At 50.8% G+C, this 26,645-nt stretch overlaps 2 protein-coding genes across 3 annotated transcripts in view; both read left to right on the forward strand.

Annotated features, from left to right (window-relative positions):
* The window catches only part of eml3 (EMAP like 3), a 29,924-nt gene extending 16,821 nt beyond the window's left edge, over window positions 1-13,103 (forward strand). For both annotated transcript variants that reach the window (XM_072706230.1, XM_072706231.1), the window contains 18 exons: window positions 1,552-1,578; window positions 2,157-2,277; window positions 2,826-2,975; window positions 3,202-3,271; window positions 3,530-3,640; window positions 4,003-4,098; window positions 5,901-6,035; window positions 6,609-6,747; window positions 7,263-7,414; window positions 7,504-7,629; window positions 8,258-8,389; window positions 8,476-8,543; window positions 8,906-8,994; window positions 9,298-9,395; window positions 9,492-9,579; window positions 9,888-9,986; window positions 10,439-10,569; window positions 11,540-13,103. In XM_072706230.1, the coding sequence (XP_072562331.1) occupies window positions 1,552-1,578; window positions 2,157-2,277; window positions 2,826-2,975; window positions 3,202-3,271; window positions 3,530-3,640; window positions 4,003-4,098; window positions 5,901-6,035; window positions 6,609-6,747; window positions 7,263-7,414; window positions 7,504-7,629; window positions 8,258-8,389; window positions 8,476-8,543; window positions 8,906-8,994; window positions 9,298-9,395; window positions 9,492-9,579; window positions 9,888-9,986; window positions 10,439-10,569; window positions 11,540-11,743 (2,036 nt within the window). In that variant the 3' untranslated portion in view covers window positions 11,744-13,103. The remainder of the gene's footprint in view (window positions 1-1,551; window positions 1,579-2,156; window positions 2,278-2,825; window positions 2,976-3,201; window positions 3,272-3,529; window positions 3,641-4,002; window positions 4,099-5,900; window positions 6,036-6,608; window positions 6,748-7,262; window positions 7,415-7,503; window positions 7,630-8,257; window positions 8,390-8,475; window positions 8,544-8,905; window positions 8,995-9,297; window positions 9,396-9,491; window positions 9,580-9,887; window positions 9,987-10,438; window positions 10,570-11,539) is intronic.
* A 729-nt stretch (window positions 13,104-13,832) lies between these two features.
* Window positions 13,833-26,200, forward strand: LOC111860116 (metastasis-associated protein MTA2-like). Its single transcript, XM_023843479.2, has 18 exons — window positions 13,833-14,156; window positions 15,746-15,813; window positions 16,319-16,412; window positions 18,526-18,643; window positions 18,944-19,007; window positions 19,160-19,277; window positions 20,165-20,267; window positions 20,652-20,751; window positions 20,857-21,045; window positions 21,771-21,845; window positions 22,767-22,825; window positions 23,005-23,105; window positions 23,205-23,344; window positions 23,427-23,658; window positions 24,198-24,290; window positions 24,385-24,503; window positions 24,625-24,752; window positions 25,012-26,200. Exons 1-18 carry the CDS (start codon window positions 14,129-14,131, stop codon window positions 25,145-25,147), a joined length of 1,965 nt encoding a protein of 654 aa, XP_023699247.1. The 5' UTR covers window positions 13,833-14,128; the 3' UTR covers window positions 25,148-26,200.
* The last annotated feature ends 445 nt before the right edge of the window (window positions 26,201-26,645 follow it).

Here is a 26,645-nt window from a genome sequence, read left to right on the forward strand (position 1 = left end):
CTTCAGGTAGTGAGCTGTGCAAATATTACACAATTGAGTAAAATCCCCCGTCCAGGAGGGGGACAAACATCCACCCTGCGTCCCGCCTGTGTCTAAAATTTCTTGTGAATTGTGAATGACTTTTAGATCCAAAAATACTACGTTCTCTTGTCTCGGACATTAATTTGCCTGTGTCTTGTGTTTTGTGTTGGAATCCTCATTGAAACTTGGACACCAGGAAGGCAGGTTTAAAACTGATTGCTTTCAGTGTTAAAATCGACTTTTACTGGGGAGGTAGAACTAGTGTGACGTTTTAAATGCAGACTGATTATTCCACCGTGACGCACTGGCACTGAGCTCCGGCGCTGTCACGATGATGGATGACGGCCTTTTCTTTGGGGTCTTGCTCTAACCCCAAAGGGAACAGTTTCGGGTTCTGACTAAATGACTTGAGAAAACATGGAACTCTTTGGTACTCAGGTTTATGGGGTGAGAAAGAAGCAATTTGGAATTTCTGTTTTCTCAGCTCTGATCTTATCCGATGTCCATCTTATCAGAACTGTCATCTTCCAGTATTCCTGGATCAGGTCCTGCAAGCTTCCAGTCTCTGCATGCATGGACCATGCAGTCCATCTGTTTAATTTCTGCAGAATAAACTGGTATATAACAATTAGAACTGGGAGCCATTCTTGTTTTCTAATGCAAGAATGTCCATTTCGGAATAAGGCGACCAGAGCTGTATGTGGTATTGTTTTTTGAGGTCTCAGTGGTTTTGAGTTTTATTTTCTTCATTTAGATATGTGTTATATGTGTCAAACTGCTGCACACCTTTACTGCATTCATGGGGGCACCGAGAAGTGCTACACTCCCCCCCCCCCCGGCCCTGAATGTCTGTCATATGCTGGGTGATTATGCCAAGATGTCTGCTGGATGTTGTGCAGAAAGATTAGGAAGGTCGATAACCCCAAAACCCCTCAGTATTCCGGTTTTTAAGAAGTTCTTTATAAGTAGGTCTTATGATTAAATGTCATCTTTGTGTTTTTACGTGGTTCTGCATGCATGTTTGTGCAGCAGAAATTTGTGCCAATATCTGGCAACATTGTGTAGCATAGTTTAATTCTCTAGATAGTTCAATGTTACACATGAGAAACACTGAATTGTAACACATTTCCTAGTTACTTTAATCCTTTTGTACACACATGCTGATGATTATTCTGCTGTTATTCTAACATGCTGCAATGTCTCTGCCATCATCCTGTGATTGCGAGGTAAAGAAAGGTGGAACAAGCAGGAAGGCCACTAAAACCTGCCGCTCTCTAGGGATGTGCAATACTTTTCTTGTTATTTTAGTTAGTGAACATTTTAATAGAATAGTGTGAATTTTGAATTTTGACACTGAAATTTTATAATTGTGGCAGTTAGTTCAGTGTGCTGGTTACTTTAATACCAGGTACACAAGCTTCGATTGTAGCTGGTTGTCCATCTTTTTTGGTGTGATTCTGACCATTTTGTGTGTGTGTGTGTGTGTGTCTGTCTGTCTGTCTCTGTACTGAATGGTCGTCCTTTCTTTAGGGTCTAGAAGAGGAACCTATGGTCAGGGTAAGTACCAGCCACTCTGTAGTCACATGACTAAACTTGTTTATTTTGTTGCTAATTTTTGTGTTACACTGAACTCTTCTGGACAGTATCACAATTAAAATGTGCTGTTGAGTAAACTTTTCTGAACGCTGCTCGTGATAGATTTTAATATTAAAACTTTTCTGTCATCGTGAAATCTTTGTATAACTGTGAGCGCAATCACAACAGAATACATATTTTTAAACATTTAGGTATTGCAGTTATATTAGTTTTTAAAGTGTTTAATAAACTACTCAAATTGTGGAAACCAAAGTACAATCATTAGCCAACACTAAAATACAATGTCTGATAGTCACTGCAAAATGACATAGTAACACATGTTTTTTGAGAAATTCAAATCTTCACCACAAAAGTTAACCAGCACGTTGCCTGCTGAAAGCTGTAATGACAGTTATAAAATGTTCTATATTTGTGCACTTAAAAAGCCTCTAAGGAACGCTGTGACCAGAAAATGCCAAGGTATTTTACGGCCTTGAGGCAGGATGCTGTAATCTCCCTCTGTGCTGAATCAAGCATAAATGCCTGGACTTGTCTGGCAGGTCATTCCATAAAGATGTTCATTCGCGGGCGGCCCATCACCATGTACATCCCCTCCAATATACAGAACTATGAGGATCTCCGAATGGAGCCCCCTGTGGAGAAGCTGCAGCTCGACTGGGTGTATCCTTCTGATCCGCAGCCTGAAAGCCACTAGCTGGTTATCGAGGCCCACATGCACTGAAAGTAACCCTTAGGGCTTCTCTCTTGGCAGGGAAGTAGCTACAGGAAGCTTGCCTGGGGTAGCTTTCTGGCCTATCAAATAACGCCTTTGTTCTTCAGTCCCGCAATTTTAAATCATCTGGACCTTCCCAGTTGCGTTGATCTTTTGGGCTTTTCTGGCATCACAAACGTGGATTTTCCTGAGTCGGCAAGAGCGAGGCCCTGTCTGCGAGGCCTGTGCTTGTTTTGAGGGTTAGGGTTAGGGTTAGGCATGAGGCTGTAATTTTCGGGAAAATGAAAGAGGACTTCGTAGACCTGCCTGCTGGCCCTGCTTTACGGGACCTTCTGTCACTCCACCCCTGTTTATCTTTCCAGCGGGAATACCAAGGCCAGATTCCACTTGGGTAATTGCATTCATTCTTGGCCTTATTTTTAATGGCCAATTAACTTAATTCCAAAATAAATGTACTTGCACAAGCCTCTTTTTCTGCACCTTGACTTGTGTTAAGCTATGGATACCGCGGGCGGGACTGCAGGGAAAACCTCTACCTGCTGCCGACGGGGGAGGTGCTGTACTTCATCGCCTGTGTGGTAGTGCTCTACCACATCCACAAGCAGACGCAGAGGCACTACCTCAAACATACCGACTGTGTGCGCTGGTCAGTATGCCTGGTCTGGCTTGGCTTGGCTCGGCTAATGAACACTCAGCATTTTTGTGTCGGATAATCCGGTGTAGCCAGACCCAGCATTTGCAAATGAAATGTCCCAAAATCGATGTGGGAGTGGCGTTTAAGCTTTCTGACATATTATTGGTCGGGGGATGCTATTGGCGGGGCTCTGAATTGTGTCCCCATTGGACGCTCACCTGTGTGCGTCTCGCCCCAGCCTCACCATCCACCCTGACAAGGTGCGTGTGGCGTCCGGACAGATGGCCGGAGTGGACAAGGACGGAAAGGTGAGGTCGGCGTCCCCGGCAGAATGCCAGGGGCAATAAGGGAAAGCATGAATTGCATTCATATCAATGACTTTTATGATGTGTTTGAATGAACTTTTTTAAGAGGCAAGAGTTTTTAAGAGAGTCCATTTGGAAACAGAGACTCTCCCCATTGTGAAGTCAGACAGAGTATGTCTTGACCTAAAGAGATTTCAGTTGCTGGACGAGGTCTGTTTGCTTGTATCTGCTGCATGTTCTGCCTGGGTGTCTCCCCCTCAGCCTCTGCAGCCTCTCGTCCACATCTGGAGCTCCACCACGCTGGTCACCCTGCAGCAGATCGGTCTGGGCAGCTTTGAAAGAGGAGTGGGCTGTGTTGCCTTCTCCCATGGCGTGAGTATCTGCAGGAACACGTCCAGTGGACACAATGGAAGTAGTTAGTGCTTCACTTGACTTTGTGTTGTTTACACAGACCTGATGATCAGCAGATTAGTTCAGCAGTACTAACGAGGGTGAAGGCGAGTCATTTTCAGTCTGTCATGCTGAGCATTCTGGGAGGAATAACAGATATGCATCCACTCAAGGGAAATGCTGTTCCCAAGTGTCCCTCTGAAAGAGTCTGTCTGAGTGGTTCTGCCGTTTTGTGCCCTGGAATGTTAGAGATGCGATGACCTTTTGAAAACGTGGCAGGCAGCCATATTGCACTGAAATCACATTGTCTCATTCTGTCTTCCTCCTCTCTTCATTCTCTGAAGGATTCGGGAGCCTTCCTGTGTGTAATAGACGACTCCAACGAGCACACGCTTTCAGTGTGGGACTGCGCCAAATGGACCAAGCATGCGGAGATGAAGGTAGACCTTGTAGCTTTCTTCATAGAGAGACCATGGTGCATCTTGTAGATTTTTCATGCAGAGATCATGGTGGAGTTTGTAGTGTTCTTCATGCAGAGATCATGGTGGAGTTTGTAGTGTTCTTCATGCAGAGATCATGGTGGAGTTTGTAGTGTTCTTCATGCAGAGATCATGGTGGAGTTTGTAGTGTTCTTCATGCAGAGATCATGGTGGAGTTTGTAGTGTTCTTCATGCAGAGATCATGGTGGAGTTTGTAGTGTTCTTCATGCAGAGATCATGGTGCAGTTTGTAGTGTTCTTCATGCAGAGATCATGGTGGAGTTTGTAGTGTTCTTCATGCAGAGATCATGGTGCAGTTTGTAGTGTTCTTCATGCAGAGATCATGGTGGAGTTTGTAGTGTTCTTCATGCAGAGATCATGGTGGAGTTTGTAGTGTTCTTCATGCAGAGATCATGGTGGAGTTTGTAGTGTTCTTCATGCAGGGATCATGGTGCAGCTTCTCTCTTCTTCATGCAGAGATCATAGTGCAGCTTCTCACTTCTTCATGCAGAGATCATGGTGGAGCTTGTTGCTTCCTTCTTGGCAGTTTCACCATGCACTACCACTTCACTAGAGATTAAGCCTCATTAAGCACTAGATGTCAAGTGGTCGGATTTGCTGGGTGCTTGAGGACTTTCACTACAAATATCATTATTTTACAAATCAGGAGAAAAGACCAGTTTAACAAGACGTGGCAACGCCTGCTGTGAAGGGGGCCATCGGGCTGGACTAAAGCCTTCCCTGAAAGTCTTCCCCCGAAAGCAGTTTTCCCTGAGTTGTCATGGCAACTGTGTAAATATTTATCCAACATATTTGCATCCGGGGTTTCTGGGGAAGTGGGGAGGTGATGTCATATTCTTCTTGCTGAAAAGACTCTGTTGCCAAGAAGCATACATATCTGGGGTGTGGCTTTTCTATGGACATCACGTACCCTAATGGCCTGGGGGCTGCCAGCTCTTTTTTTGTCTCCTTCCCCCTCCTTTGCTAGGATATAAGCCAGGATTCGAGCCGCAGTGCATGCTGGGAAGCGTGTCGGGGGCGGGGCAGAGCCATGTGCTGCTGCGTGGGGGTTCGGACCTCCACCGTGTGGGCCCTGGGCCTGTCTGCGCCCTCCCACCCCCTCTGCAAACCTGCTGCAGGGTCTTTCGGTTTCAGTTCTTCATTAAATGCCTCTCAGAGCTGAAAACAGCAAAAGGGGCTGTTTGACATAAACTCCCTGCTTCCTCATTGGCAGGCTGTGCTGGTGCCTTGCTGAGGGGGGGTTGTGGGGGTTGGGGTGCAGCCTGGTCTGCCTACCTCAGGAGGTGAGCGGAGGTGCTTCTAGACCCCCAGTCACAGCTGCGATTGCGGGGGCACACTGTCAGAAAAAAGGTTCAGTCCGGGACAGATTTGTTCCCCAAGGTACAAACGACATGAACGAACTCCCAATGGGACAGAAATGTTCCTCCGAGTTCATTTCAGTACCGTAAAAGGTACATTTACCTACAGCTGAGACACAACTGGTAGACCCTTGAGGGTACAGCCCCAGTGACAAGTAATTGTACCCTCAAAGGTACAAATTGGTACTTTTTGTCTGCCAGTGCCAGGTGTGGGCTCTGCTTTACCCTGAATAGGGCGCCCCCTAGGCATGCTCCATGTGTATAGCTGTGCCTGTTCACATCTGTACGCCCCCCTCTGCATGCGAGGTTGGGTCTGTGTGTGTGCCTACCTGTGTGTCTGCCCATGCGTGTGGCCACACCCCTCACGGTCAGCTGACATCCCCAGACCACCAATGAGGCCGTGTTTGCGGCGGAGTTCAGCCCTAGTGACAGCGGCAGCATCGTCACCTGCGGCAAGTCGCACGTCTACTTCTGGACACTGAGCGGCGGGACCCTAAGCAAGAAGCAGGGCATCTTCGGGGTGAGTGTGTGTGTGTGTGCGTGCGTGCGTGCGTGCGTGTGTGTGTGTGTGTGTGTGTGTGTGTGTGTGAGTGACTGTTTGTGTGTGTGAGTGACTGTTTGTGTGTGTGAGTGACTGTTTGTGTGTGACTGTGTGTGTGTGTGAGTGACTGTTTGTGTGTGACTGTGTGTGTGTGAGTGACTGTTTGTGTGTGACTGTGTGTGTGTGACTGTGTGTGTGTGTGAGTGACTGTTTGTGTGTGACTGTGTGTGTGTGTGAGTGACTGTTTGTGTGTGACTGTGTGTGTGTATGCGTTCTTCATGCAGATTAACTTAAGGTTTAGTTGGATGTATGATTTACCAATAACCTAATGGTTCTTTTTCCTGTCAGAGTATTTGGCGATAATGTCACTAGCTAAGTCTGGGATTATGACAGAGCAGAAGTAATGCATTAAAAAGTGTGTTTAGCAGAATTTTATACAAAATGAACATGTTCCTGATGATATTTAGCACGATTAGCGTTAAAAACACACCTGAATTTAAATACTGAATGGTCAAATTTTCCATTAATGTCAATTTATGCCTGTTTTCACAGAAATACAAGAAGCCCAAATTCATCCAGTGCTTTGTGTTCAGCGGGACGGGGGACGTCCTGACTGGGGACTCGGAGGGGAATATTCTGACATGGGGCAAGTCCGCCGCAGACATCAAGACGTTGGGAAAAGGGGCCAAAGGTAAGAGAGCCGACTGGGCTCCAGATAAGCCCGATCGCAGCGGATAATGCTGCTGGCTTGGTGGCCACCCACCGACTGTGGAGCGATGGCTGCGAGTGTTATGTCGCTCCACCAGATGGCGCTTAACTTGCTGACATGCGTCCGATGTGTGGCATTGAAAGGAAGGACAGCTGGCGGGCCAGCGAATCAGACGAGCGTGTGTCAGATTCCCGGGCTGGGAGGCGGCCAGCCGTGGGCAGGGAGCTCTGTGTGCTGAAAGTTAAATTTTCATTCCAGCGTTTTAGCAGTTTAACAAGCTACTTTAAGGGAAAAAACCTGTTTGCAGATAAATGTGAATGTGATTATCCCTCACCAAAAAAGATAAGCATGTTTATTTTCTTTAAAGATTGTTTCATGTATAGATGCAGATATTTATAAGCTAAAAACTAAGAATGATTGTCTTGGTTGATATTTATTTTTATTTTATGAACTGTGAATCCTAAGTATCTGTCTGTTTTCACTGTATTGTCTTGCAGAAACATATCAGATCATGAGGCAGACGCGAGCTCACGAAGGCAGCGTCTTTACCCTCTGCGTCCTGCAGGGCGGCGGCATTCTCAGCGGTGGGGGGAAAGACAGGAGGGTCATCCGCTGGAGCGTGGACCTCGCGCCTGAGAGAGAGTGCGAGGTCAGGGTCTCCATGCATGTGCCCACTGTGCTCTGTGATGTCATGCTGTGTCCATGGAAACCAAAGCCTAACAACCCCTGATGTGGCAGATCCCAGAGAAATTTGGGGCAGTGCGTACCATCGCAGACGTGGATGGAGAGGAGCTGTTAGTGGGCACGACCCGGAATGCTATCCTGAGAGGCACGTTGTCGGACGGCTTTGTGGCCATTGTACAGGTACGACACAGTTAAATTATGTTTCCGAGACCCGTTTGTTGTTGTGTGTGAGATGAGACCGCCAGTGACCTAAAGTCAGGCTTCCTCATCATATGTTACAGTGCGGGGATCCCAAACTCACTCAGTCCGTTTGTTGTTGTGTGTGAGATGAGACCACCAGTGACCTAAAGTCAGGCTTCCTCATCATATGTTACAGTGCGGGGATCCCAATCTCACTCAGTCCGTTTGTTGTTGTGTGTGAGATGAGACCGCCAGTGACCTAAAGCCAGGCTTCCTCATCATATGTTACAGTGCGGGGATCCCAAACTCACTCAGTCAGTTTGTTGTGTGTGAGATGAGACCGCCAGTGACCTAAAGTCAGGATTTCCAGAATACAAAACGATGTAATGTCATTCCACTGATCTACGTCGGGCCTCTTCTGCTCGACAAATGACCCAGAGTTCATCATTGATATTCGACAATAAATATATCAGTTATAGATACTGCTGCACAGCTAAGATGTGTAGCTGCAGATTAACACCTTTCTATACTCATGACCTCATTGTGGTGTCGGATGCGAATGGAGGTTCCGCTCGCTGTGAATGGGTAGCGGGGAAGCCCTCTGACTGAGCGTGTCTTTGGCTGGCAGGGTCACGTGGATGAGCTCTGGGGGCTGGCCACCCACCCATCCAGCAACCAGTTCCTGACCTGCGGACACGACCGGCAGGTGTGTCTTTGGAACGGGGAGGAGCACACGCTGGACTGGTGCACCACGCTGGAGGTCAGGCCCCCCAGTGCCCTCACTCGCTCTACATCCACCCCCTGCCCCGATTCACCCCCTAATCCGTCGCCCCTGTGTCTTTACAGGAGTTGGGCCTGTGTGCCGATTTCTGCCCCACTGGTGGTGTGGTCTCAGTGGGCCTCAATACGGGCAGGTTGGTCACTCCCTACGTGCCTCACTCTGCGTGCAGTGGGTCTCACTCTGCGTGCAGTGGGTCTCACTCTGTGTGCAGTGGTGCATTCATGCATGCCCTTCAACACTTAAATGGCCCATAGCGTGTTCTTCCTGCAGCTGTAACCGGCGTTAATCAGCTTCACGGTTCGTTAATTCCCTGTTAAACGACAATGAGATGTTGTGGCTTTCCATCCCACAACCTTCCTGATAAACGCAGATTTCGAAGCCAGTAGATGATAACTGGCTGGCCGCCAGTCAGATGCCTGTGCAGAAGCATGTCTAAAGGAGAGCGAGTGAATGCTGAATGTCAGGGCTAAGGGGGGGACTGCTGCCCCATCACAGGTGGGTGGTCCTGGACCTGCAGACCAGGGAGTCGGTATGGGAGTACACCGACGGCAACGAGCAGCTTTCTGTCATGAGGTACTCGCCAGGTGAGTGGGGGGGGGGCCTCCTGTCAAGTTCACATCGCCCCAGTGTCTCGTTGCACATCCTTCTGCAGCTGTTGATACGCTCACTGCTTTTATAGTGTTATTTTGTCCTTTTCTCCCTCTGTATTATACCTCGTCTTACATATTTCCTTCTGAGCATGATGCTGGAAGCAGGTGGGAAAAGCATTTCACTGCACAGATGCAGAGTTTCTGTGTTTGTGACAGACAAAACTTGAAAAGTGCGCGATCATAATAATTCTGGAGTGAATTATGGAGTGACACCGTCGTGTCTGCTCCCTGTTTCAGACGGAAGCTTCCTGGCTGTGGGTTCCCATGACAACTTCATCTACATCTACAGTGTCACAGACAGCGGTCGTCGCTATACTCGCTTTGGAAAATGCACAGTGAGCTTAGCGTTTCGGGACATGGGTGTTACTGCGTCTCAGGAATCAGTATGTTATGTGTTCGCTGCCACATCTTCTGCCTGCTTGCGTTTCCAGGGTCATTCCAGCTTCATCACTCACCTCGACTGGTCTAAAGACGGAAAATACATCATGTCCAACTCGGGCGACTATGAGATACTTTACTGTGAGTCTGTGCAGCCGTGTGCGCGACCGTGAGCGCAGCCGTGTGTCTGCATCTCTGTGGGCCGGGTCGAGCAAATGCTCCTGAAAAGATACCATCTTTGTGAAAAACGACAAGACAAGACCTGCTATAATCATTTATTTTTAAGAGCAAACACAGATAGCTTGTTTTTCTTAATCGGTTTATCTAGCTTCGGGTTTTTTTTGTCCTGCTGTTGTAAGTAATTATTTCTCAGGCAATGCAGACTTTTGCATGACAGTCTATCGTGAGTGCAGGCCAGGGTCCTACCGACCTCTGTGTTTGTGGCCCAGGGGACGTGGCTGGTGGCTGCAAGCTGCTGAGGAACCGCTTCGAGAGCAAAGACCGCGAGTGGGCGTCCTACACCTGCGTGCTGGGCTTCCACGTCATGGGTCAGCAGGGGGCGCCGTGGCGTGCTGCGTCTGCTCCACACAGGGCCTTTGTGTCTTTGTGCTAAATGTCACGGAGGACTTGGGTCACCGCCGGGCTTGCAGAGGGGTTTGCCATGAACATCACACCATTTAATAGCCACAGTAAAAGCTCTCGTATGCTCGGGACCGAGGCACTGCCGGCTAGTCCAGTTTTCCAGATAATTCTATGTTACTCTTGAAAGACACTGAACTGGATTGCATAAGCAGGCTGATCTGTAGGCGTGAGCAGGAACTGACCTGTTCTGCTCTGTGCTTTTCTTTGGTTTTGCCAGATACGAGAGCTTTTATGGTACATGAAGTCTGATTCACAGAAATTCATAGAAAGGTGTATGACATCTGGTCAGTTTCCATGCATGGATCTGGGTCATGTCTGACATGGTGTGAAAGGTTAAAGGTCACGTCTTCCCTCGCAGGCGTGTGGCTCGAGGGCTCGGACGGCACAGACATCAACGCCCTCTGCCGCTCACACAGCGAGAGGATGGTGGCCGTCGCTGACGACTTCTGCAAGGTCCATCTCTTCCAGTACCCCTGCCCCAAACCCAAGGTCAGTGCCAGCCGGTACCATCGTGTACCGTCACCGGGGACCCGGTCCGGTGCATTTTTACCAGAGGCATCACTAAGGCTTACTACCTTTTTCTAGGTTACAACAGCAGTGCCCATTCATGACCTGAATTAAATCTAATTTTACATCATTTTATTAAGTACACCTTCAGCAGAAAAACTTCATGTATTAGGGTAGGGTGACCAAATAAACTATGTCAGGAGGCCACTATGGGTTGGGACAGGACTTGTAACTAATATTTCAGTTAAAAGGACTTGAATTTCACTTAAGCACCGAATTCTTGCTGCGTGCTGATTGGTCATTCTCATATTGTCATGCATGTGTCACTAATGTTGATGTGAAACAGCTGGATGACTCTTTCAATCAAGGAAACAAACCAGTAAAAGCACAAGAAGAACTGAACTATTTAGCCAAACACAGGAGCCTTTCAGTTTTAAGGTAGTTTGTAACACAGATTCTGATTCACACTGACCAGCACAGTCACAGAGACGATCCGGGTCCCGATTCACACTGACCAGCACAGTCACAGAGACCATCCCAGTCCTGATTCACACTGACCAGCACAGTCACAGAGACCATCCAGGTCCCGATTCACACTGACCAGCGCAGTCACAGAGACCATCCCGGTCCCGATTCACACTGACCAGCACAGTCACAGAGACCATCCCAGTCCCGATTCACACTGACCAGCACAGTCACAGAGACCATCCAGGTCCCGATTCACACTGACCAGCGCAGTCACAGAGACCATCCCGGTCCCGATTCACACTGACCAGCACAGTCACAGAGACGATCCGGGTCCCGATTCACACTGACCAGCACAGTCAGAGAGACCATCCCGGTCCCGATTCACACTGACCAGCACAGTCAGAGAGACCATCCCGGTCCCGATTCACACTGACCAGCACAGTCACAGTGACAATCCATCTCTCTCCAACCATCTCATTCCCAGGCTCCCAGTCACAAGTACGAGGGCCACGGGAGTCATGTGACCAACGTCTGTTTCACACATAATGACAGTCACCTGATCTCCCTCGGGGGGAAGGATACGTGTGTCCTGCAGTGGCGTATCATCCCGGGGGGGCAGAGCAACTCGCTGGACCGCAGCACCTCAGCGTCCTCCACCTCCATCAGCTCCCAGGAGCCCGGCATGTAAACGAGAGAGAGGAGAGACGGAGGGCAGGGGGGGCTTCTCTGCCTGTGTTTGTGCCTGTGTGTGTTTGTGTATGTATGTTGGGCCTCAGGAGGTGCTAACTGGACAGTAAAAAGGTAGTAAGCGGGATGGACAATGAGGAGTTCATGGGGAGGAGTTCATGAGGAGGACTTCATGGGCTCTGAAGTGTGGATAACAAACATGAAAAGGAAGATAGGAGGATGAGAGAAACAAAGGAATACAGACGGCTACCAAGTGCCTTAACTATCCAGAGTGGAAGGAGGGAGCGCAGCCGACACTGGGACCCGGGTGCTTTTACGTCAAAGGAGATTCAGCTCTCCGGAGAGACATAAGAAGGTTTTCTTGTTCCTTGGTATAAAAAGGGGGAGGTGGTGAATGCTGACCCAGCGACCAGTCGGCTCTCACGTTTCCGAACGGCTTTTATTTCTCTTTTCTTTTTCTTACTCCTCACGGTTCATCTAGGACCACCCCACTGCTAACACTTGAAACCATTTTCCAGCCATGGTGTGGATGGCCTGACGGATTGTGACGGACTTCCGTGGGCAGAGACTCTGAGCACTTTTCCAGTACAGTCGACTTCCAAGACCAAAGTTTAAGACAAAATTCGAAACACAATGAACATTCATTGAATCTTGCTTTCACTTCTCTGCTCCTCCCTTGATCTGATCCAGTTTTCATATTATCTTGCGGCTTTGAATCCTTCGTGCGGTCGTTGTTAATGAAAACGCTCCGAATGAGCTTCATTAATGGAAACTATAAGATGTTCTTCTCTGTTAAATGTAAGTTTGCATCATGTCTTACTTCCCTAACCGCAGATGTGATCCAAGGACACAGCTTTGGTTTGAACATTGGGGGGGTTGAGGTGTCCACCTCATATAGGGGGAGATGTGATTAATGGGGGGGGTTCTATTACCTGGTTTTGATTATTGGGAGGGTCAACCCCCCCCCCATAATTTATGCCTGCGATGTGGTGCTTATTTCAGAATGGTTTGTACTCCCATTGTACTCACACGCCTCTCCTGGGATGTGTTCTGGGGGATGCAAGGCTCGGATGATTCCTTGCCCATCTTTTTCCCGTTCGGAAAGCAAAATCAGCCACATTAAAAGTGACATTTTTATTTTCTTAGCTGATAATATACCAAAGTGACTTTTTCTGCAGAGTAACTGCTTTTTGTTACATACTAACATTTATTTTCCACAGTCCTGTATGAAATGTGAGTCTTCGTTTTATTTTAATAAAAAGGCAAATGTGATGATATTTTTGGAAAGGCTTTTATTACGTTACACTTACCTTGATGGGCAAAACTATATTATTATACTCAAGAATAAACAAATGTCTGTATGTTTGTCCTGGGTGATTTTATTCATGCTGAACCTGACATTAATTTGTAACTATCCTTCTCATACATACGGCCACTACATGACCAGAACACAAGACTTAGTCATCTCTAAAAATAATGTGACTGTAGGCAATCCATAGACTCCTCGTCACTGTTAGCAAAGGTATGGCCTAAATATTATTTTCACTCTTGTCTTACTCTCAAAGCGTACGGGAAATGTGCGAATTTCACTAGTTAATAATAATAAATCATAATACATTTTATTTATAAGGCGCCTTTCAAGTCACCCAAGGACACCGTACATGAAACAGAGTAGTTGGCCGCATTTTATTCTCTGTCCGGGTGTAATTCCCAGTGCATCGTGAGCAGGAGTGATTACGTCACTCTGACGTTTTAAGACACAAGGAACTGCTTTGTTTTTGACAAGCATACCAATAACAAAGAGGTACATGTCCTTTTCTGCATAATAACGCCTGATTTCCTGGTGGTGGTCCGGCATAATGACGGCCGGTCGCCGGCAAAATATACCAAGGGTGATTCTCCCAGTCCCCCAATATGAAGCTGGTGATCATATCATTAATAATATCATAATTAAAACACAATTGATCACGCGTTTAATGCAGAGCTTTCACTAGATACGCAGCCCGCAGCATCCGCGCCTCCAGTAAACACTGAGGTTAACAGATCATAATAAATCAGACTCAAGTGTTCATCCTAAATCTTGCAATGAGGGGAGATTCCTGCAGTGTGTGTGTGCGTGTGTGTGTGTGCGCGCGCGCGCGAGGGGAGCCGCTCAGCGCGTGCCAGCCCAGCCGAGGTGAAGAAGAGGAAGATGAGGCTCGCAGCAGAGGACGGGAGGAAGAGCCGCGTCGGGAAGGCTGCAGAGGCGTGTGGGGCGGGGAGCGCTGCCGGGCGCCGAGGTCCGCTCTTTATCGCAGAGTCTGGCCTGTTTACCTGCCGGTGGCGTGGAGGGGGACAGTAAGAGAAGCATTTTACAGCCCGGTGTTAGTGCCTTAATAAAGGAGGAATGGCGGCCAACATGTACAGAGTGGGGGGTAAGTGCTTTGTGTGCACGGAGCCCGGTCACGGAGCGCTGCGCACCGGGGCACCGCGGCTGCGGACCGGCCGCCGTATCTTACCCGGCTCGCCCGGATGGAGCTCAGTAGCGGCGGTACGGCCCCGGTGTCCGTTCCCCGTGTGCATATTTACTGGCTCCCGTGAGCTCCGAGGCGTCCCGGCGTGCGGGGGCCAGTGCTTTGTGTCTCCCTTTGTAGCAGCCCGCTTAGCAGTTAGCGGCGCTGACTAGCGAGGAGCTGCGCGTGTGGCGGGTAGCTGGTCACGCGGGCAAAGGTGGCTGCTGGCGCGCGGGATGCGGGCTGCGATTCAGCCCCCTGCCGCCTTGGCTTTTAGAGGTGTGGGTAGATTATTGGGCTGGGTCATATTTTTATCGTAAGGGATTTACAGTAGGGAATGGGTCCCGTGTCTGCTCGGCGTGCACGGACACGACGCCGTGCAGCTCGGCGTGCACCGTGCAATGCTTATTACGTTTATCCTGTTACACCACTGATTTTTATCTTTTTAACGGCGCTGTTTACACTGTCGTCGCATTTTATCGATACTTTTATAGTCTTGCTTTTATTGCAGAGCTGGTTTAACGTTTAACCACATGCTCCAACAGCTCAGCCATTGAATCGGTGCGGGAAGTCTTGAATGAACCGTATAATTATGTCTTTATTCATGATTCACCTTCCTCGGCCTGCGGTGCATGTACAGAAGGCTGGGTGTGGGTTCGTTTGACCTGAGGTTCATTCTCAGTTTCTCCCTGACGCACCTCCCCCGTTGCGCCCCGCAGCCCGGCGCCCCGCATTGTTCTCTCGGCGTGCGTGGTGTCTCGCATCGAGCCCACGCCTATGCCTGGGCCCCGAGTCTCGCTTAAGTGCTTCCAGGTCTGTCATCGGCGGAAGTGCAGCATAATCAGACGTTCACATCTGCGGGAGGGCGGCCAGCTCGTGACACCTGCTCGGCTATAACCCCGTTTCTGTGACGAGCAGCCTGGAGTCGCGCTGGCCAGGCCGTGGGGTCGGTCTGAAGCACGCTGGCTGGCTGGCTGGATGGATTGATGTTTGGGTGGAGCCGAGTTAACGATCAGAACTGCTGTTTCTTTATTTATTGTAAGCTGTGGGTTTGTGAATTGAACAGTGTACTTCTGTCAAGAGTGCTGGTGTACATATAGTGTCTTTAAGTTGCTTTCATAGTTTGGCTGCCTGGATTAAACAGAAACTGTGCGATTCACAGGAGGAATAAGCGAACAGGCTGGTCTCCGCAGTGTAACCGCTGTCCTGGTACCTGTCAGACCAGAAGACACCACTGCGCCTCACCCACACCTGTCAGGACCTTTGCGTGAAAGTGGCCGGTGCATTCCGGAGTGTCATGAGCTTTTCGTGTGCTTGTATTCAGCTTCTTCAGAGTAGTTTTAGAACGTGTTTGACATAGAGGTATCGTGTGCCCCAGTCCTGGGTTCAAGGTCGCGAGTGGTCGTTTACTAGCGGATATGAGTACGCTAATTATGGGTTCGAACCCTCACACTGAAATGCATGAGTGCAGATGTTAAATGCTGACAGTAACCCCATCTTAACTCTTGCAGATTACGTTTACTTTGAGAACTCGTCCAGTAATCCGTACCTGATCCGCCGGATAGAGGAACTCAACAAGGTGAACATGAGAAGCTTTTCATGATTTCCTCTCCAGTTTAGTCAACAAAACATGCCTCTGTTAATCTAATCGAATGTTAGGCTAGCCTCTGTTAGCAAACACTCAGCGAACTCTTCATCTCACAGACTTTTACGTTTACCTGGAGACACATGTGTTTTATACACTAAATATTTGTGCGGTAATCATGGTGGGGCTGTGACATCCGTCCTCATGACCTTCATGATCTTGCTCTGAAAGCATGATGGATTTATAATTGGAATATTTAATGTAAAAGAAATAAAATAAAACTCGAGGTACATTTATGGCCCTTACTGAAGGTTTCTGATCTCTGCAAGCTGCAGCAGAACCCGGCTTAATAGAAACCTCGGGAGATCTTATGCACGCCATCCTGCGTTGATCTGATAACTAAAGCGCACACCTGACTGCTTCTGTGCCGCCGTCTTGCCGGTGCTTGCCCCCCCCCCCCCCCTGACCACTTCTTTTTGTACACGTGCGTCTCCTTCAGACCGCCAACGGCAATGTGGAGGCCAAGGTGCTGTGCCTGTTCCGGAGGAGGGACCTGTCTGGAGCTCTTAACAACCTGGCTGACAACGGTGCCAGTAAGTAGCCCCCCCCCCACCCCCTGTCCCTGCAGCCCCGCCCCCTCCCAGTGACTCCGCCCCCTCCCAGTGACTCTCCGCTCCACTCCTCTCCTCATTCCAATCAAGGCGCCTTTGACTTTGTTTATGGTCATGGTAGCGCAGTGCCAAGTACAGCCACCGTGTGGCGATAAGGAGAACACTGGCATCCTTCTGTCTCTTTAGTCAGGCCCAAATGTCAGGCCCGTTGATGAGTGGTGTTTGGGGGTGTGGCCACAGTAATCCCCGGCAGATCTCGATCTGCACTGGGGCCCATCTCAGCTTGTTCTTTTGTGCGTCTGCTGACTGTTTAACGTCCCTTTATGCATTCATACCTCCCACCCACACCCCCCCAGGCTCCCGGGCAAACCTTGGGCAGGGTGCTCGTATACAGTGCACTGGCGCAGCTCCCAGTCTTCCCAGCGCCCACCTGCCTACTGCGCCCTGCCATCAGCCTGCCCTCTGTCTTATCTGCCCCTGGTGCTCTTCTTACCCCCATGCTGCGGCACGTTGAGTAGAACAAAAGACCGTCGATGTGTGCAGTGTTTCTGGGGCACTGGAGGAGTTAAACCCATTTTGGGCTGCCTGTACCTTTAAGAAGGGGGGGTGTAAATGATGCTCTGTCACTGTCTTTTTTTAAATTTTCTTTTTATTTTAATTGCCGGTGTCCTGTTCTGCGTGTAGGGGTTTCCTGTGCCTCATACTGCGAAAACTGCGTAACTCATGATTATTCACGTCTGTTGTACTGATACTGGCAGGTGATTCCATAACGATAAAAACGGATTATATACAAGAGGTATTTCGGCCCATTGTCACCTGAATTACTTTTTTTTTTTTTTTTGAATGTATTTATTCACAATCACAAACCGTTGATAAAGCAGGGTCAGCTAGTCCTTGAGGCTCCTGGGGGGCCAGGGCCTCACTCTGGGGCCCAATAGTGAAATATCTTTGCCAGGTTTGGGGTAAAAATGAGGATAATCTCTTTATTTGGCATCGGAGTCGGCAGAGAGCAGCACTCCGTCTTGCTGTCCATAGCTTGGGGGCCACAGCGCAGGGTCCGCTAACATGGACCTGGGGGTTAAGGGCCCACGCACATGTGGCCCAGGTGACCTTGATCCCCCGCTGAGCCCCTCACCAAATATGAACCAGCAACCTTCTGATCAGAGGTCCAGCCTCCCAATCCTCTGTCTCATAGTCCGGGCGTCGATAACAGTGACGTGGCGTGCTGGAGGATCGCGGCCTGTAGCTGTTAGCGGCCTCTGCTCTGCACCCCGCCCTGCACCTCCACCCCCCCCACCCCTCCCCCACGTTATCTGCTCCCTCTGCGGTCTCACTCTTATAGGCTTTTTGTCCCCAGCAGTGCGACTCATTCAGGCCTATTTGCGTATAATTATTCTTTTCCCAGTTGTGATCAAATCAGTTCAGAGCTACTTGGGAATCCTTTCTATCTGTGGCATTAGAGCAGTGATGCTCAACCTTTTAGCTCCGCAACCCCAATCTCTACCACGCCAGCTCAGTCGCGACCCTATATCAAGTATAGGTTTAAATTAACACTATGATCAAGCGCACAGTGCACTCTGCAATTTGCACCAATCAGTGCCTATTGCAGAAATCTGATTGGATGTGCCAGTGAATTTTAAATTAAGCACCTGTGGTTTGGCTTCTTTGATTGGTTGAGTGTTCACTAGATTTGCGCTGACCAGTTGCAGACCCAAGACCCATTAATATAGGGTAATTCTAGGATCGGTCCTGGGGAATCTGATCGTGGATCCGCATAGGAGCTTGCTGGCTTTAAAATGCTTACATTTCCAACTCCGCCTCACGACCCTTTCAGAACTTGGGTCGCAGCCCATGTGTTGAGAATCGCTGCGTTGGAGAATTTGCTGAGCAGACGGAGAGACCTTAGCGTCTTGCCAGTTTAGCGGTGAAGAATCTCCCCGCCTGCGATGTGGAAGAATGGGTACAGGCTTAGTGCTGTTTAGCGGACGTCCACCGAACGCCACGTGCCCACGTGCGAGGCCGCCGGGGGAGGCCAGGTGCTCTGTTCGGTTGGCAAGATGCTAAGATGGAGCTTTCTTGTGTCACCCCCACCCAGGGGAGTTTGAAGAGGAGACGCAGCAGCCCTCACTGCCCGAGGCCCAGAAGCATCAACTGAAGCACAGAGAGATCTTCCTGTCCAGGCAGTTTGAGTCCCTCCCTGCCACGCACATCCGGTAAGAGGCCCCCAGGGAAGGCATCCTTCGTGTTTGCCTGTGCTGGAGTCCTCAAAAGCAGCTCCTCTGTATGACACGGAGAGCCAGATTTGCTGTAAATGAGTGAATAGATTTGTCATTGGAAGCTGGTTCAAATACTGTTGTTACTAGAGTGAAGTGTCCCTAGTTTAGAGGAACTGTCATGGCAGCCTTAAGTGTCCCAATCTAACAGTGGCCAAGGGCCCTCAAGTCATTACATTCCTGCAGGGCTCCTTGGTGTCTGAACCTCCCTTATTTTGTGTTTCCTCGCTGTCTGTCAAGGGGAAAGTGTAACGTGACCCTCCTGAATGAAACGGACCTGCTAGGAGGTTATCTGGAGAAGGAGGTGAGGCATGAGTTTGAATGGTATATTTTTCAAAAAAGTTATTTGAACTTTAAATACCTGCTGCCTGAAACTGCTAGCTAAGTCTTTATTTCTCTCTGTGTACCTGAATGCATGCTAAAGCCTGTAGTTACCGTGGTATGCTCCTTTTTCAGGACTGCTTTTATTACTCACTGGTGTTCGACCCCATGGAGAAGACCCTGCTGGCGGACCAGGGAGAGATCCGGGTCGGCTTGCGGTACCAGGCGGAGATCCCGGACAAGCTGGCAGAAGGCAAGTGTGGCGGTGTGAGGGCTGAGGGGGCAGAGGGCAGAGGTGACCCTGTGGTGGGGTGGCGCCTGGCATCTTGGGCCTGGGGGGCTGTCTGTCATATATGATGTATATTATGATGAGTCATACTCCAGAAGCAGAACAGTATATCTATCTCATGCGTGTGTGTCTGTGTGCGCGCGCATGCGTGTGTGTCTGTGTGCGCGCGCATGCATGCGTGTGTCTGTGTGCGCGCGCATGCATGCGTGTGTGTCTGTGTGTGTGCGCGCGCATGCATGCGTGTGTGTCTGTGTGTGTGCGCGCGCATGCATGCGTGTGTGTCTGTGTGTGTGCGCGCGCATGCATGCGTGTGTGTCTGTGTGTGTGCGCGCGCATGCATGCGTGTGTGTCTGTGTGTGTGCGCGCGCATGCATGCGTGTGGCTTTCTGTGGTTGGGGGTAGGAGAGGGGTGGTGGTGTTAGTTGTTGATGGGGAGGTGAGTAGTGGGGAGGTGAGTAGTGGGGAGGTGAGTAGTGGGGAGGTGAGTAGTGGGGAGGTGAGTAGTGGGGAGGGGCTGGACAAAGGGGCTAAAAGGAGGCCACCCAACAGCGATCTGGACAGGGGACTGGCACCTTACCCTGCAGTGACGTGCCTGCGAAAAGGGCGTCCCTCGTCTGTGGTTAGGTTATGCCGCCGGTGTCCCATTGCCCGCCGGTGTCCCATTGCCCGCCGGTGTCCCATTGCCCGCCGGTGTCCCCTGTTCACTTTTAGTCCTGTTGGGTGGGGGCCGTGTGGCTCGCCAGGGCACTGGGTGGCCACCCAGAATCCTGTGTCAGTTGACAGAGAACTTTGTTTCCTAAAATTGAAGGGTTGTGACGTGGGATTAAAACATAACTGGAATTAACTGTCAGGGGTGTCGGACGGCCGCATGCTGGAGAAGCTGGAGACCATGGTGTGGGACCCTGACAATCAGCTGAAGGACCCTGAGATCGACCAGTTCCTGGTGGTGGCCCGGTGAGTAACTTAACCCAGCTAAGTGTGAGATCCTGCTTTGTGGAACCCCCCTGAGCTCTCACGCCTGATGTGCTTGTGTCTGTAATTACACCTCTTCACCCTAGATGCTCTAGAGTTTGCATTTCAATGCTGTGCCACTGGAGAGAATTCCCGCAGCTTAATAGCGTGTTTTTGGCACTGCCTGAGCTGTTAACTGTCCAGCTGTTTTTTCACGTCGAGCTGAGCCTGCCCTCGACTGGGGGGTGTCTATTGTGAATACAGAAGTAGCAGTGGGTTTAGACTTCTGTAGTCTCCGCCCCCTCTGATCAGAAGCCCTGCTATTGGCCAGCCCTGTGTGAACAGGATAGTCACATGGGCGCCACCATAATGACGGTGTCCCCCCAGGGCCATAGGGACGTTTGCACGTGCCCTGGACTGTAGCAGCTCCATCCGGCAGCCCAGCCTGCACATGAGCGCAGCCGCCGCCTCCAGGGACATCACACTGGTGAGCCACCGGGGGGCGCTATGGTGCGGCACCCACCCCCTGCTGCAGGGGCGACTTGGCGGTTCACCCCTAACCGCTGTGCCCGTGTGACCCCCTCCCTTCCAGTTCCACGCCATGGACACGCTGCAGAGGAGTGGGTATGACCTGGCCCAGGCCATGTGCACGCTGGTGCCGAGGGGGGGGCCTGTGCTCTGCCGGGACGAGATGGAGGAATGGAGCGCGTCGGAGGCTGTGCTCTTCGAGGATGCGCTGGAGAAGTACGGCAAGGACTTCACCGACATCCGGCAGGACTTTGTGAGTGAGCCCGCGCACTGCCGCACACCAGAGCAGCCGGTTCGCTCACGGACGTGGTACCGGGTGCTCGTGCCGGTTCTGTGGTTCTCCCGGCAGGGACCAGTTTGGCCCATTAAAACCCAAGTGAAACTATCATACATCGGCAACTTCTGCTGACAACGGTGCTTCTGTGTACAGCGATCGCTCAGTCTGCTAGCCTATATCAGCCCACACTGTAACGGAATTCCTCCGTTACCTCTTTTCAGTGGGACACTTGGCTAACGTAGTTATCAAAACCAAACTTTAGTTACCAAACTACGGCTTGAAGGGACATATCCAGACAGCATTGTTATAGGACCGTAGGTTACGACCAGCTGTATATAGCCATTACCTATTGCCATTACCACCAGGGGGCGCCAGTACCTCCCAGGGTACATGCTGGAATTGTTAGCGATTTAATATTACAGGACCTCGCTTTTAGGGATCTTGACACTCGAGGGGTCTTTAGATTTCAGAGGTGGAGCCTATGATTGAAATGACCATCTGACCGCGATGCTTCCGGAAAGGGGAGAGGCCCTGTCAAGCAGGCCGGTTTGGCGGCAGGTTTACAGCTTCGAAATGTATCGCGGCCAGAGCGCGGAGCTTGGGCTGAGAGTGTCCGGCTCTGCAGTGAGGGCTTCCCATGGCGCGCCTCAACCGCTCTTCGCTTAGGTAGCCGTCCCTCATGGCATCTTCTCCCTCCTCAGCTGCCCTGGAAGTCGCTGGCCAGCATTGTGCAGTTCTACTACATGTGGAAGACTACCGACCGCTACATCCAGCAGGTATCCTCAGGGAGCCCCGGGCTTTAGGCGGGCGGCTGTCAGTCGTGGGCGGTGCAGGCTGTGTCCCCTGTATGCTCTGCTTCCTGGGATGGAATCGAGGCTGTTTGAGATCCCACACTGGATCAGGAATTGTGGCAGAATGGATGCATGATTTATGATTTAAAGATACAGGGCAGGTGGAGGTCTGTCTGCCTCTGTCTCTCTCTGTCTGCCTCTGTCTCTCTCTGTCTCTCTCTGTCTCTCTCTGTCTCTCTCTGTCTGCCTCTGTCTCTCTCTGTCTGCCTCTGTCTCTCTCTGTCTGCCTCTGTCTCTCTCTGTCTGCCTCTCTCTGTCTGCCTCTGTCTCTCTCTGTCTGTCTCTCTCTGTCTGCCTCTGTCTCTCTCTATCTGCCTCTGTCTGTCTGCCTCTGTCTCTCTCTGTCTGCCTCTGTCTCTCTCTGTCTGCCTCTGTCTCTCTCTGTCTGCCTCTGTCTCTCTCTGTCTGCCTCTGTCTCTCTCTGTCTGTCTCTCTCTGTCTGCCTCTGTCTCTCTCTATCTGCCTCTGTCTGTCTGCCTCTGTCTCTCTCTGTCTGCCTCTGTCTCTCTCTGTCTGCCTCTGTCTCTCTCTGTCTGCCTCTGTCTCTCTCTGTCTGCCTCTGTCTCTCTCTGTCTGCCTCTGTCTCTCTCTGTCTGCCCCCTGCCCTGTTCTCCCTGAAATAGACTCCCAGTTCACCGTAAGCTGGTGCTGGATAATCACCTATGGATGGATGTAAAACATGCCCCCGACCGCAATGACGCTCTCTCGCATCGCATTCTGTTCTGTCAATGAGTTTTTATTGGAAGTAGCATTTAGGAGCAGTCGTGCATCGGGCTACACGCTCTTTGTTAGTCTTTGATCGCAGCCTATGGCAGTGACGATGCTGTCCTTCTGAATCCTTTCCAGAAAAGGCTCAAGGCAGCGGAAGCAGACAGCAAGCTGAAGCAGGTCTACATCCCCACCTAGTAAGTGTGTGGGTGGGGCCTGGGGGTGTGTGGGCAAAGAACAGCAACTGAACTGGAGACACAAGCCGTTGGCTTAGAATGACGTTGTCTCTTGCCTTCGTACTGCCTGTGCACGCTAGTCCAGGTGCGAGGGTGACAGCAGGTCCTACACGGTGATCTCTGCTTTTCTGCCACTGCAGCACCAAACCCAACCCCAACCAGATCCTGGTTCCTGGTAGTAAACCGGGATCGAACGGGACTACAGGGTTCCAGAAGGGACACAGCTGCGAGAGCTGCCACTGTGAGATGCCGGGGGGGTCATTTGGGGTCTGGGTACTGTTGGGGCTAATCAGTGAGGCGAATGCGCCTAGAGGCCCCTAAACTCCTTGCTCTGTTCCAGCTGCCCACTCGCAGCAGTGGTATGCCTGGGGCCCTCCCAGCATGCAGTGCAGGCTCTGTGCATCTTGCTGGGTTTACTGGAAGAAGTACGGGGGCCTGAAGACCCCCACGCAGCTGGAGGGTGCAGTCCGGGGCAGCTCGGTACGTCCTCCCCCCCCCCCCCCCCCCACTCGCACTCCTGACGTGACGCGGCCATAACGCCTGCTTCCCCCCACCCCACCAGGATGACGCGCCCAGGAGCCAGCTCACCCCCCCGGAGGTGCAGGACATGTCTCCGTTTGCTGCGGGCAGCGCCAACCGTGCAAAGCTGCTGGCCAAGAATAGGCAGACGTTCCTCCTGCAGGCCTCGGCGCTGACGCGGTTGGCCCGGCGGCTGTGTGCCGACGTGCTGAGGCCCCGGCGGGCAGCCCGGCGCCCCTATGCCCCCGTCAGCGCCACCGCGCTCAGGACCGAGTGTGAGTCACTGCGGGAGCGGCTCCACGCCGTGGCTTACCGTGCTCCCCCCCCCCCCCACGCACGCACTGTCTGTACTGTAGTGACAGTTTCACCTAGACTCTCTATAGCAGACCTGGTCAAAAGCCATATTTACCGGCCCACGCAAAATAGTTTCACATTCAGGTTTAAGAAGATAATTCCTAGAATTAATAATGCATGTCAAAAACAAATGCATTTTTCTGTTGGTTTCTGCATCTATTTTGAAATGAGGCGAATGGCAGAATTATAAGAAGTAAAATCAGCCGCTGCAGAGGTACTGAAGCCGAGGTTTGTCCTCCACAGACAGTAACTGCCCAGACTTATTCGAAGGTCTAGTGGAAGAACTATCATTGTTTGCCCACTGCATTTTATTTTTATTACGTTCTCTCTCTCTCTCTCTCTCTCTCTCTCTCTCTCTCTCTCCTCTCTCTCTCTGTGACTCTCTCTCTCTCTGTGACTCTCCTCCTTTCGCTCTGGCCGGGCTCCCTGACATCCTCTCTCTCTGACTCCCCTCCATTAGGTATGGCCAGGCTTCCCAAAGCCCCCAAGGGACTGCTGAAGCCCAAGCCAGCCAAGTCCCGACCTGCCCTGGCCACTGTAGTCAAGAAACTTGGTAGGAACCGATGTGCGTCAAAGGGGACTCTTGGTTTGGGAGACGGATGTAATTTGCAGAGTTTGTCTAAATACACCCTCATGTGACTGATTAGCCCTTCAGACCCCTCAGAGGCTGAAGCCCTCCAGGGGCCCCCCAGTGCCCATCAACCGCAACCAATCTGGGCAGCCGCGGGCCGCTGCCAGTCTTCTGGGCAAGAGGCCACTCGACGCCGTGAGTGCCCCCTCCGCTCTCCCTCTTCTGTGCCATGCAGGTTAAGCTGGGTGCCCAGCCTCGACCTTCAGATGACCTTGCGTGACCCAGCTATCTTGTGCTTTCTTGTGATTGGCCACAGCCGCCCAGTAACGGCAGGGCGTTGGCGCCGAGTGTGCAGAACGCCGGCCAGTCCGTGATCAAGAGGCAGAAGGTCAACAACGGCGACTCCCCCAACCCCGTGGTCTTCGTGGCCACCAAAGACACGAGGTACGCATCGGGCCCAATAGCGATCGGTTGCCCTTTTGACTCTCCACTGGCCTTCGATCCTACTGCCAGTTACTGACGTCTGGCCCCAGCAACAAATTTCATTAAGGCAGAAATATCGAGACAAGAGTGCCACAGATTAAAATCAGGAAGTGCCTGTTTGCACTTCATTTGATAATAGTTGTTTGTAGACCGTATAAAAGGCAGATTTATGTCTCGTCACGCTCGATGAGTGTTCAGTTATCCGTGGCCCCTGTTTCAGGGCCCTCCGGAAGGCTCTCAACCAGGGCGAGATGCGGCGTGCGGCCCGGAAGCCCCACCTGCTGGTGAAGCTGAAGGCGGCACCAGTGCCAGTGCTGGCCGCCGTGTCCAGTGAGCCCATCGTGCTGGAGGACTGAAGCCTGCCCGAGTCCGGCCCACGGTGCGAGTCCGGCGGCTCTCACAACGCCATCCTTATTGACGTCTTTCTGTTTTGAGTTCCTACTCCCTCAAACCCCCGCCCCCCCAAACGGGTGTCTTTCCTGATCCTGCCACACGGGGGCACCCTAGTCTGATACCCCAGCCTGACTCTCTTTTCTTTGTTCCTGGTTCACATGCCTCAAGGTTTACTCAGGTGCATGCGTGTTGTCCAGAAAAATGACGCTGGTATTGATGATGTCAACATCAGTCTCTAATAGACAATGTTGTGTGTTTGCCTTCATCTGGCTGTACCCTGTAGAAAGTGCAGTATTTGTGGTCATAGATGTGGGACGAGTGCCAGTGAGTTTGCATCTCAGCCTTGGTACTGGGCCACCTGGTATCAGTCACAGGAGGACGGCAAATGGTCTCCTTTCTGATCGCTAAGCCCCTGATCTGCTGGTTTTCCACGATTGAGCCGAAACGTTCGGCAGAGGTGTTGGATTAATTTTCTTTTGGTATTGTAATGGTTTAATAATGAAAAAGTTTGAAATGGAAAATGAAGTTCAAAAACTTTGGTTTATAAAACAAATTTTGTGTTAATACACAATCTTGAGTTTCAAACACCTCTTTAAAAAATGTTAGTGCCCGTGTTCCCTGTTTTTAATGGGACCCTTTTTTTACAAGCCATCTTGTTCCTGATTGTGTGTGCGTGTGTGTGTGTGTGTGTGTGTGTGTGTGTGTGTGTGCGCGTGTGTGTGTGTGTGCGCGTGTGTGTCTTTGTGTGTGTGGCGCGCGCTCCAGTACACACTCCCCTCCTCCGGTTGCTGCTGGCCCCATCAGGGCCACCAGGGGGCGATGCTCCCTCCCATCTGGACAGGCGGCTGGTAATCCTAACCTGGTTTACTGCTCATTACTAGTAGGGTTGTGCTCTTTTCAGGGAAGAAAAAAAAAAAGTTTGACTTTTGTACGTTGTAAAGAGATTCAACAATCAATTTTTTGCAAATGTTTTTGTATTCTCTGGACCAATAAATGTCTAAAACCTGTGATTTGAATTCTTCAGAGTCCGTGTCGTTTCAGTGTTTGTCCTTGTGTCTGAGGTACGACTAACGGGGGGGACTGTAAGATTACGCTCTGGTGGGTGTCTCCCTGCAGGGGGGGGGGGGGGGTCAGCGTCTTCCTACAGGAACACCCCCGGCTGAGTTTCCTGCTGCTCCGCATCCACTCACAGGTTTACGGAACGTGCCAGAAGCCCAACGTACCCAGAGCTCTCAGCAGTAAGTGTTTAAACCTTTTTTTTTTTTTTTACCTTCCTGGATTTTTGTGTGTTCTCTCCATCATCCTCACCATCATGATGATGGCTGGGGTAAGTTCTGTCCATTGTGGCATCTCCGAAAGGCCCCCAAACCATCACTCAAGCCTTGTGTATGATTTACACGATTCTTGGCATAGCAAAATAAAAAAAAGAAAGACTACGTGCCTTGGACCCCCAAAAAAAAA

The sequence above is a fragment of the Paramormyrops kingsleyae genome, chromosome 24 (assembly GCF_048594095.1).
Source record: "Paramormyrops kingsleyae isolate MSU_618 chromosome 24, PKINGS_0.4, whole genome shotgun sequence".
In the NCBI taxonomy this organism is placed as follows: Eukaryota; Metazoa; Chordata; class Actinopteri; order Osteoglossiformes; family Mormyridae; genus Paramormyrops; species Paramormyrops kingsleyae.

Coding starts and splice junctions, on each gene's coding strand:
- LOC111860116 (XM_023843479.2), top strand. CDS start 14,129: ATGGCGGCCAACATGTACAGAGTGGGGG. Junction 18,644..18,943: donor CTCCCTGCCACGCACATCCG/GTAAGAGGCCCC, acceptor CTGTCTGTCAAG/GGGAAAGTGTAACGTGACCC. Junction 24,753..25,011: donor GTGGCCACCAAAGACACGAG/GTACGCATCGGG, acceptor CCCCTGTTTCAG/GGCCCTCCGGAAGGCTCTCA.